The sequence below is a fragment of the Schistocerca gregaria genome, chromosome 1 (assembly GCF_023897955.1).
Source record: "Schistocerca gregaria isolate iqSchGreg1 chromosome 1, iqSchGreg1.2, whole genome shotgun sequence".
In the NCBI taxonomy this organism is placed as follows: domain Eukaryota; kingdom Metazoa; phylum Arthropoda; class Insecta; order Orthoptera; family Acrididae; genus Schistocerca; species Schistocerca gregaria.
This window is the reverse complement of record NC_064920.1, coordinates 300,552,342-300,564,598: the sequence shown is the minus strand read 5'-3', so window position 1 is coordinate 300,564,598 and position 12,257 is coordinate 300,552,342. Positions and strand designations below refer to the sequence as shown.

Sequence of the window (12,257 nt, the reverse complement as noted above, 5' to 3'; positions counted from 1 at the left end):
TTAAAATTTAAATCTCTCTGTGAGCAAACACTTAGATATTTTGTGGAAGTAACTGCTTCCAGTGGTTGTTCTCCAATCGTGTAATCGTGCAGTAAAGGGTTTGTCCGGCCATATATTCGTATTACGTTAAATTTGTCTCTGTTTAGGGACAATTGACATTCCAATCACCAAGCGTCTATCCGGTGTAGATTCTTTTGCATTTCGGTACAATTTTGCAGCACGGCGACTTCTCTGTGTACAATAGCATCTGCGAAAACCTCGTGATACTCCGATGTTATTTACTAGAATGTTTATACACATAGTGAAAAGTCTCTTGGGACATGCTCGAAGTTACTTTTACTTGTGAAGACTTCTCTCCGATCAAAATGAGATGCTGTGTTGTGTTGGTAACAAACTCTTCGATCTGGTCACACAGTTCGTCTGAAAATTGCGTGGCTCGTATTTTGTTGATCAGGCGGAAGTGCGGACCTGCATCGAACGTTTTCCGGAAGTCAAGAAACACGGCATGTATTTGAGTGCGGCATCTACTGCCTCCCAGGTTTCGTGGACGAGAGAGCGGGCTGGGTTTCACACGAACGTTGTTTTCGGAACCCATTCTGGTTCCTACAGAGGGTATTTTTAGTCTCCAGAAATACAACATGGGAGCATAAAACGTGTTCCCAAATTCTACAACAGACCGCGGAGGAAATCTCCGACCCAATCGGGAGTCGAGTCCGAATCCGTTGCGTGGCAGTCAGACGCGCTGACCACTCAGCTGATGCGCGGGCGAGACAGACTCCGCACTGCTGCTAGGGGGCGGCGAAGTTTTTTCACATATTCTGTGTAGAACCGAATTGGTACCCAGACATGTCCAATAGCCTTTCCTCTGAGCGATATCTATCCCTTAGTCACTTATTTCGATATACTATTTTCTCAATCGTGCAACTGTTTAAAGGAGAAACTACAATGCGATATTCCTCTGTGAAACACTTTTGGAAACAGACGTTTTTCTGTGTCACCCTCTATTTCAACGCCATTATGACCACAGTGTGTCCGGACTTATGGTTTCGATCCGTTTACTGATTTGATGTAAGACCAATTTTTTAGGATTTTCTGTCAAGTCGGTAGACAGAATTTTGTTTTACAATTCGTTCAACGTTTCACGCACAGCGCTACTTCGGCTAATTTTGGCTTCGTTTAGATTTTTTTGTCTGTGAGGATTGGCCACTTTTAAATTTGCAGTGAAGCTGTCTTTACTTTCGTAGCATTTTCTTAACACGGTTGTCGAATCACAGCACAATTTTGTTCGCCACATACTTGTGTAAAGTGTACTCTATGGCGATCTTCAACTGTGTCCATTGAAGCGCAACATTGTCAGCGCTGGAAAGCAAATTTTCACGTTGACCTGTCAGGTATTCTTGACATCTTTCTTGTCGCTGTTGCTAAACAGAAATATCCTTCTGCCTTTCTTTGTATTCCTATTTACAGCCGTTTTTAGTTACGCTGTGACGGCCTTATGATCACTAATTCCGTATTCTATGCCGAGTCGACAAGTTGGGTTATGTTTGTCACAAGCACATCAAAGAATGTTATTTTCACGAGTAGGTTCTCTGATTTAATACTCAAAGTAATTATCGGATCACACACTTAAAACAATTCCACACTACCTCACCACACCACACTACCACCCATCCTAAATACACGAGTCTCCCTATCTGTGGCTGGTACAATTTCACCTAAAATTACAATATGACTAGGAAATTAACGTGAAATATTCTCCAATTTTCCTCTCATATGTTCCGCCACTACAACTGCTGCTGAGACGAGGGATCTGTAAAAGCGTCAACACTTTTCACCAAATGTATTTCACATTCTGAATATGTACTAATCTCACTAGATTTCATCGTATTTCCTATACACACACCTACACTACCAGCGTTCAGCCTTTCTTTGCGATTTACATCCCGGAGGAAGAGGATGAGATTAATGTTTGACGCCCCGTCGACAACGAGGTCATTAGGAGGCACAAGCTCGGATTAGGGAAGGATGGAGAAGGAAATCGGCCGTGCCCTTTCAAAGGAACCATCCCGGCATTCGCCTGAAGCGATTTAGGGAAGTCACGGAAAACCTAAATCAGGATGGCCGGACGCGGGTTTAAACTATCGTCTTGCTGAATGCAAGTCCAGTGTGCTAACCACTACTCCACCTCGCACGATGATATACATTCCAGTCGGAATTTAGAATTTCACTGCTACTGAAATCTGCTTTCAGCCTATGTGGCCATTTTACCGTGTATAAGTGAGACATTTCCTGAGGTGCTCCTGCAGTTAACTAACACTATACAAACGTTTTCTTTCTCTGGATCTGCTATGACGACTGCTACCCTGTCTGGACTAAGAAAGCGTCTTATCGAGCCTGTAGTGGGACTTCTATATCCTAATACATTAAATAAATAAATAAAACGCACGCATGTGCATGCCACACTTATTCTGCTACCCTAGTAGCTGTTTCCTATGTATCGCCCACCTGACATGCTAAGGGGGTTTCTACATGTCTCCACCTAGTAGCGGAGGTCGAAAACATCAGCACCCGGGACCGTTGCAGAATCGTCTGAGCCTCTGGTTAGGCCTTTGCTTCGAACCAGAGAACCACGATCGGTTCTGGGAACGACGCTGCAAAATGACAGCTCTGCTTCCACCCTGCGCGAGGCCAGCTATATTCAGTAAATCAGCCAGCTGCCCATAGGAGCCGAGGACGGCCTCTGAACCCAGGCGGCGGCCGACATTCGTGCCGGCATGAGCCACGATTTGCAGCCGGGTTTACCCAGTGTTCTCGGTCGCTGCCTCCACATATTAAGATAAGACTTCTCCCTCCCTCCCTCCCTCCATCCCTCCCCTCCCTGTCTCGGCAAGCAAATAATCGTCACTGTCGTTTTCCGGCCTGCCCGCTATGTCCCTCAGAGGCTCCACTGCGGGAGTAACTTTGATGCTCCCAATGACAAGAAATCCCTTCCTCTGCCTTATCCGCGCATCTCCGGCCACAGTTCCAACAGCAGAGGCATCCTATGCTGGCTCAGATGCACTTTGAACAGTGGATAATCCCTCAAGCCTGTTTTTGAGACGTAAGGCGACAACTGTGCGGCCTTTACGCTTTTGTGCTGTACATATCCCTTCACGTTTCCACTTCACTACCACATCGGACACAGAGGACCTTGGGATGTTTAAGAGTGTGGAAATCTCACGTATAGACATGTGACACAGGTGCCAATCACCTGACCACGTTCCGCGAGTTCCACGGAGCGCTCCATTCTGCTCTCACGATGTCTAATGACTACTGAAGCCGCTGATACGGAGTACCTGGCAGTAGGTGGCAGCTCAATACACCTAATATGAAAAACGTATGTTTTTTGGGGTGTCCGTATACTTTTGATCACTTAGTGTATGTTCAGAAAACCATTCATACATTCTCGAGCCCGATGAACTTCGCTGTCGTCTTGATGTGCGTATGTGAATAATGGCGTCTTGCTAGGTGACCGACTCGAAATGTTTATTGTACGCAGTTCCCATCTGACTGTACGGCAAGTTGAGAGGGAGAGAAAGAGGTGTGTGTGGTAAAACCCTTTCCTCAAAAATATCACTCTTCTTCATACCTCCTCTGTGTTACCACAGATGACGTGTTACAAGATCTCATTTGTACTAGTACTGCAGTACACGGGAGTTGCCTATTTGTTTCCACCGCCCTGAGTTGAATGCATAAGTTCTAATAAATGTTTACCAACCTGCAGTCTTTTATATTACGTGTTCCCTGTGCAGAAAACAGCACATAGGCCGTAATCCGTTATCTTGAGGCTGTAAGAAACTTGGCGAGAAACTGTTAATTTAGAAATAATTAAATCTCTAATTGGTTTGTTTAAATGGGTTGCCACTCGGTTTCTATTAGCAGAGCACGAGAACTGTACAATTACATTCAACTTTAGAGTCACAAATAATTTCTGTTCAACAAATAAATGAACTGCGTATTTTCGTAATTACAGCTCTCACATATACAAACTACACATTGCAAGTTTAGTCTTAACTGACACCGACTGGGGCAGACAACGTGTCTGTCCTCTAATATTGCCGAACCAGCTGTGATCTTACAGCCGAATCATTCCGCCCGCCATGCAAGTCAGACGCGTTCTGAAGATCACCGAAGTGCATCGTCTGCCTTTTCATTTAGCAGTTGCGTATTCTGCTGATTATTAGTACTTGTGAAATAATAGAATGATGGAACTTTATTGAGAGATGCTTTAGTTTCAACTGCAAGCTAATACACTGTTTAGTTTGGCTAATATTAATAACAGAATAGCCAATCCCGGAGAATGGCTAAAATTTAGGCGGACTTTCTCACGATACCCGTACCGAACAAACTCACTGTTATCGGTACCCCATACCACATTTCGTCATCTTGTCACTACTGCCTTCTGAAATGCTCAAGAAGAGCTTCTTGTACCTCAATATGATGGCTGCCGAGCCAGAAATATTACAACTGTTCTCTCGCTAACAGGATGGTGCGGAAGTTCATTCACTGCCTGCAGCAATTAGATTTGTAAGCGATTTTGATTCAGAAGCCTTGAAACGCGTCTTAGACTCCACTGAGGAACTCTTTCCGACCATAATTCTGACGCGTTTCGCGGTCTGCCGGCCGGCCGCTGTGGCCGATCGGTTCTAGGCGCTTCAGTCTGGAACCGCGTGACCGCTACGGTCGCAGGTTCGAATCCTGCCTCGGGCATGGATGTGTGTGATGTCCTTAGGTTAGTTAGGTGTAAGTAGTTCCAATTCTAGGGGACTGATGACCTCAGATGTTAAGTCCCATAATGCTCAGGGCCATTTGAACCATTTAGTTTCGCGGCCAAGTGGTTTACACCGCTGCTGGTAGGCACTCTGAACAGTCTGCCTCATATCACCAACAAATCCAACAGCTTCACACACCATATGACTATGGACACGGCCAAACACAACTTCCCCTTTTTGCGACTTTGTAAGGCTCTTATATTCATCCATGTTTACGTACAACGTCCGCTTGAAACTCGAACGTCTCGCTGGTCGCTGCTGCCTTATGCTCGTGCAGAGCCAGTGCGCGCGGTTAAGCGCGTGACGAGAGCGCTGCGCCGTTACTGAACGCTTAACGATCCATCTATGCCTAATTTTTTGTCTGGTGAGCTTATACATCAGTGGTAAACAATTGGAAACGTTATAACACTACGTGTAATTGTTTTCTACTCATTAATTTGTATGAGTATTTACTGGCTCATGCCTCGTAGTAAACATAAAATGACCAACAAATTGAGCTGGTTTATTTCTTGCTATTGCCAAGCATTGCATACTGGCATGTACTTCTTTACACCGAAAAGAACTTTTGTCCCTTAAATGGCTAAACGAGGATTCGTCCTCTAGTAATCTAGCATGCAAGAACACAGGGGGCAAAAAGGTCATTCACTTAAAAGAGCGCTCTGGCCACTTTGGAGCACTGTAGGTGATCATGTGATCCTTCACTGGTGTCGTAAGTCGTGGCAGTGAAGTGGTATGTAACAGCCAGTCGGTAGTATGGAATAAGCATAGCAAGATGGGTCGACATTGAAACTTGACAGAATGCCAGCAAGGAACCATCATGTTCGGGTGTGGCAGTTACCACACTTAGAACAAAGTTGGCCTATCTGTTGCAACACTGCAGACGTATATTAACAGATGGTGTATCGCTCACAGCCATGCAACACTGCCTACGAATAGTACTGCATATAATTGAGGATGTACGTTGCAAGTGCTGCTCTGAGAGGAAAAGGTTGGCATAGGTTCGGAATGTATGGCAGGTGGCATTAAGCCATTCAGGAGTCTGATTATAAAAATTAATGTTGTAAATTTCCGTCCAAAAATTGCGAAGGAAATTTTGTGCAGTAGTCATTTGGAATCGGCAACTCTCTGAAGGGCATTACCCACAGAGGCCACAAATCTACACGTCGTGACTGAGCAAAACATAGCAGAAACCGGACAGCAGTGCGATCCACTGAGAAGTCACGTTTTTGCCTATTGTCAAACGATGCAAGGTGTCAACTGCACGGACAGCCCACTGAGGCGTTAGTCCACAGTGGATGCAAGGTGTAACTAAGGTTGAATGTGGTTCTGTGACGAATGTACTTTGTAAACTGCTCGAAAGGATGGTCAGCTTCAGATTATGTTGGGTACTCGAATCTTGGGGCATTTTGTCCCTGTATCAGTGTGACTTCCAGACTCAACGATCTCCAACTGACCATTTACTCTAATTGAAATCAGTGATCTGTCAGGCCTTTACTCACCGTCGGCACCTCGTCGCGGTCTTCTTTGACCTACATAAGGTGTATGACATGGCTTGGCACCATCACCCTCTATGACTGGGGCTTTTGTGGTCCCCTTCCGATTTTTATCTGTGAGATTTTATGTCGCTGCTCTTCCGGGCTCAAATTGGCACTTCACTCAGTGCTCCTCAGATTCAGGAAAATGGTATCCCATGGGATTCTGTACTAAGTGTCACACTCTTCCTCATGACTATCAATGAGCTTGTGTCCTTTGTTGGGCCTCTGGTTACCCTGGCATTGTACGTTGAGGATTTTTGCTAAAAATGTAAACATGTCATTTGGCCTGTACAGACACAGGATGTTGAACAAGAGGAAGAACTCAATTCAGTTGACTGGGCTTGAAATGAATGATGGAAACAAAAGATCCTTGAATGAATATAAAAGTACTTAAGGATCTTCCAAAGAAGACAGCTGTTGCATAGAACCATAAACCAGTACATCAAAATTGCATACATTGACAGAACTTGCTCTATTTTGGAATATGAAGTAAATGGAAAAATACCATGAATAAGTATGTAGTTCCAGTGCTAACTTACACTTCTTATATCATTAGATGGACAAAACAGGCCCTGAAATACAGAAGTAAGTTTTGTAAGTTCCTCTGTGGGATTTTTAAACTCTGGTAACAATGCTTCAGGATTCACTAAGGGCTCCATTTACCTACTGTCTAGTCCCTTAATTGAAATACATGTAGGTTGTATGTTCTGCTTCAGAGATGTTGGCACAGTTTCAGTTGTTAATGCATTTTTGGGATATTTCTCCTGATACCCTTAGTTTGTTGCTGTTTAACATATGTGAAGTCCAAAAGAATCACTCCCCAGATCAAATAGTGCACTAAATCTGTCTTCTGAGTAGTTAAAGATACAGGGTACTTATAAATGGTGGAAAAATCGAAATTTCTTATGACTTCATTGAATTCTATAGTCTTCGCTGATTATATTGATATATACATTATAGGGTTTCATATGAAAAATGACCTACATATACCAAATTTTGAAGTTACAGTCATGTATGCTACCATGCCCCCTTTATTTCTGTTACAGAAACCAGTATTATTTCGAAAAGGACTGCGAACTTTGTTTCCAGCGAATATATGTATGATACATTGTGTATGTTGGTAACAGTGCAGGTGTCTAGTCTCTGTAAATGATTCTTTGCTAGTATTTACTTTTGTTTCTCTGAAGCAGGTTTTTGATGTGTTACTGAATGTTTATTGCCCAAATGCTACATATCCTGTAGTGTGCAATAAATACAAACTATGCCACCATCAATATGTTCAATAAAAGGAAATTATGTGGTAACCAGTTTACAAACAGCAAGCCATACTGTTGTAAGTAACAAATGTGTCAGTTCTTCATGGAAGAAACTCCCACATGGCACATCTCCTGGTGATTCAAATTTTTATGTTAACGATGACCGACTGACCGTGGATTTGTTGTTTGTTGATGTGGGCATCTTATCTTCTTTGATAAAGAAAGTGGCAAAATGTAAACAATGTAGTGGTGTAGGCTGTCTGAAAATAACTGAACAAGAAAGTAGCAGGAAGGATTTAGCTTCAAAATTAGTTTTTCTGTGTAGATCCTGCAATAAAACTACCTATAAAATGACTTGGAACATTCTGCACAATTCATATGATGTGAATTTGAAGTTAGTGGATGCAATGAGTGTAATAGGAAAAGGAATAAAGGTTGCTAATGTTTTGTGGTTTGTTGGATCCTCCTCCTCCTCCCAGTAGGTTCAGAAAGTACACAAAAATACTTCTATGTGCCTTGACAGTTGTGTCTAAAGCATCTATGAAATTCGCAGTAGAAGAAACTGTAAATATTAGTGGAACCAGTGACATTGCTGTTGCACTTGATGGTATATGACAATGTTGAGGACATCATTCCATGAATGGTGGTGTAAGTGCTGCTTCTCTGGAGAATGGAAAAGTTGTTGATGTTGAGTGATTATCTAATTACTGCTACACCTCCCATGGTAGGACTGAAGGACATATTGAACATCAGTATTCTAAGAATTAATCTAAGAATTAAGATGGTTACAGTGGAGGTATGGAGTGTGATGGAGCTCTAAAAATATTTCATGGGTCATTGCCCACTTATAATGTTAGATATACGAAGTAACTAGGCGATGGGGACTCTAAAGCTTTCAATAAAATTGATGAGTTCAATGTTTATGTGGATACATTATTAACAAAACTGGAATAATGTGAACATGAGCAAAAGAGGATGGGTGCTAGACTGAAGAAGCTACAAAGAGAAATGAAAGGAAAGTTGCTATCTGATGGAAAACCTCTGTCTGGCTGAGGCAGATAGACAGAAACTGAAACAGATCTTCTTCAGGAGTCACTATGGACTGGTCATTAGACGAACTGCACCTCTGAATTATACAGCAATGAATAAAGCTGTGGGAGCCACCAACTTTCATAAATTGTTGACAGATGACCACCCTGTTCACAGACTTTGCCCTGAAGGAGCAGATTATTGGTGAGGTTACCAAAAAGCAAAAGAAAGTGGTCAAATATACCATCATAAGCATTCTCTTCCTGAGCCTGTTATGAATGAATGAAATAAAACCAATTTTAGAGACCTGAGTGACCCTGTTCTGCTTAGTAAATGTCTTCATGGGGGCACTCAGAATACAAATGAAAGTTTCAACCATTGCATATGGGAAAGATTACCCAAGAATGTTTTTGTAGGACTAAATACATTAAATGTTGGTGTACTAGATGCAGTGATGTGTTTAAGTGATGGAGTGATAGGAAGGTTGGAAGTCTTGAGAAATTTAGACATAAAATGTGGCTCTAATATGGAAGATAAGTTGCTTGCAATTGACAAACAATGGGTACATGAAGCTGAAAGATTTGCTCTACAAGTTACCAAAGAAGCAAGAAGGAATGCCAAGAGGAAGTTTGAAGATGAAGAACTGCTGCAGGATGAAGACTATGCTTCAGGAATGTTCTGAGCCACAGTTTAATTGCACTACTATCTTCATTCACAATTTCCTGCAAGTTGTATTTTTCACAAGTCAGGTACAAATACTTCGTAAAGTTTGAAAAGTATTGCTCTTAATTTTTTTCTGTAACTTGTTATAGTCCATGCTTATGTAGTATACCAAAGCATTATTGCAGAATCAACCAAATTATAGAAAAAATAACATTTTATTAGGGAAAATTATAAAAATTAAAATGTAAGCTGGGATATTTTTTAGTCTTGTAATATACAAAGTAGGTGGAATTAAATAGGTCTATTACGTCAGCTGTCATGTCGTGCATATCTGGTAAACATAAGATCTCCTTCAAATGTGTAGCCTAACACCGGATTAAATGGTACCTCAAATTGACGAAGCATTTTGGGGAAAAAAATGCATCAATTTCCTTGGGGAAAAAATTGCATCAATTTCTTTGTAATTTTTTTTAATAACACTCAGCAGGTTCAAAAATATTCAAAATACTTGTAACTTCTTTATAAAGTGTGCTGCATTACCTGATATCAACATAAAATCTGCAAAATATATGCATTGTAAACAGTGCCTGAAAGAAATAGATGTTGATTTTTACATAATATTGAGCTGAAAAAGTACCCCATATCCATGAGAAAACTGTGTTTAATACACCAAAAACGAAATTATATTGTCTGAGTTGTAAGTTATCATATTGAATTGCTCAGTCACTCATTATCTTAAATGAACCTTCAGGTGTGAGACAATCTTGGCTTCTCATTTGTATCAATCTACAGCACTTAAAATGATACCCATACATTCATAAGCATAGTTGTAAAGCTTGGTCAACATTATTTGGCATACTTTGGTATAAATCACTGAGCTCCACTCTAGGAATCTTCCATATCCCAAAAACATCCTCTATTTTTGGTAAGATTTAAGAACTGGGGTGTGTGTTTTGTTCCAAAACCACAATCTGCCCATTCTAGCATAAATGGTGGCACTTTCAGTGACTGATTTCTAAGAAGAGTCTTCTCGAATATCTTACACATGTAGAAAAAGACAGCAGACATCTGTGTCTCATACCTTCAGATAGATCATTGCCTCTCCTTCAGAGAGCTGTCACTCAAGATTTTCTTAAAGTTGGGTGTGTGTTTCTGTGCAGTAGCACACAAATCACCTGAGCAAATGATGGGGACTGCCACTAATCTTACCACTTGGCACTAAACTCCCAGAGTGCATTCACAAGTGTCCATGCCAGGTGTTATGTACTCTGCATTTGACTTTGGTCTGTGCGTGGCAATCTGACTGAATCCTCAGCTATCTCTCTCTTGGTCTTTCCAAAGCAGTATATCACGAATTGGGTGGCTACTGTTGTGACTCTGTGTTGTCATGTGTTGCAGATACTTTACCACCACGGGCACAATTGGAGGCACTGAAGAAGCTGCTGGAGTGTGGCGTGCAGTTGGGGGAGCTGTCAGAGGACTACAAGCTGTTGGCAGCACGCCAGGTAGTGGCCACACAGAGTCCTGGATTGGCCCTCTACCAGGAGCTGCAGACATGGCCTGCCTGGGTTGAGCAGCCCTGAAGCTGCTGGATTGACTTTGATTCCACCTATCTCAGTGCCACATCTGTATATGATGTTTCCAATACATCTGCTGAATGAAAGTTTTATTGATTATTGGCAAATCTGACGTCTTATAATCCATCTCAAAGAGAAGTTTTTCTCCACTTGGTACAAAAAGCTTTGAGTGATATGTTACTTTATTATCTGAGAAACACAAGTTAGATGAAATTTGTTACTCTAAGGATATGGAGTTTGGCATGAAAGATAAAAAATTGTTAATTATTAATAATTCTTCCTCTTGGCCCCCTCCTCCATACACACACACACACACACACACACACACACACACACACACACACACACACACACACACACACACACACACTCTCTGATTCAAACACAAATAACATAAGAAAATGCAGATAATCCAGAAAATGTATATCAGATTTATAGAAAAATATTAGAGATATCATTATCTTAGAGATATCATTATCGTTTTTTACCCATAAGAAAGTAAAATACAAAATGCTGTAGTCCACAGTAATTTTTAATGGTACGGAATGTTAAAAACTGAATTGATAGGACCTTTCCTAATTTTACTGATTGTAAAAAGTGCAAGCAAAAGTAGAATTAATGTTTTAGTTCTGTCTTACAAACAAAACCACTTTGACTTAAAATTCTTTACATCTATATGTCTGAGGGTAAACTCTAGCACAAAAAAAATATACCTTTGAAGGAAAGAGAATAATAATGTGAATTGAGTAGTCTGACACAACCTGTACCTCAGTTACCATTAAAGTATCAACACCTTAAAAATTTAGTTCTAAACTGGTAGTAATCTTACTAATTGCCAAATTCATGACAATAATGAATAATAAACTTCTGGTTATTTCATTATAAGGCCAGTTTGAAATTAATAAAGGTTAAGAGTAATTCAGAACGACCTACTTTACATACAGCTGCAATGCATTGGTTCCTAAAAAAAAGATACTGAGAAAATAGAATGTTGTACAAGAAATTATTTAATGTGACAAATTATGTAATTTGCATATTCACAGTAAATAAAATTTCCAAAAGTAACCCTATCTTCCTTCGTTTTAACTAAGATTATGTTGCACTATATTTCATCAGTTTCATTTTAATTTTGAAAAACTCTGAAGATCCTACACAAAGAAATAGAAGCTAGCAGAAAAAAATATGTAATTGACTCTTTGTCACAGTTTACCCCACAAGAGCTTTAATATGCTCTAGTTTGTTCTTGAAAATTGTGTAGCCAAGTATCCAACTTCTAGAGGGACTCCTTTCAATTCTTGAACATGTAGAGTACCAGTGTGTGTTTCACTGCTCCTACTGTAATCATTCTTTGTAATATAATCTATTATATTATTATGATTATGGTGT

General features: G+C 40.8%; 1 protein-coding gene across 1 annotated transcript in view; it reads left to right on the top strand.

The window, feature by feature from the left end:
• Positions 1 to 11,936, top strand: part of LOC126342056 (peptidoglycan-recognition protein SA-like) — a 67,847-nt gene extending 55,911 nt beyond the window's left edge. The window contains exon 4 of the mRNA XM_050001823.1: positions 10,693 to 11,936. Within this exon, the coding sequence (XP_049857780.1) occupies positions 10,693 to 10,877 (185 nt within the window). The 3' untranslated portion in view covers positions 10,878 to 11,936. The remainder of the gene's footprint in view (positions 1 to 10,692) is intronic.
• Positions 11,937 to 12,257: the final 321 nt, after the last annotated feature.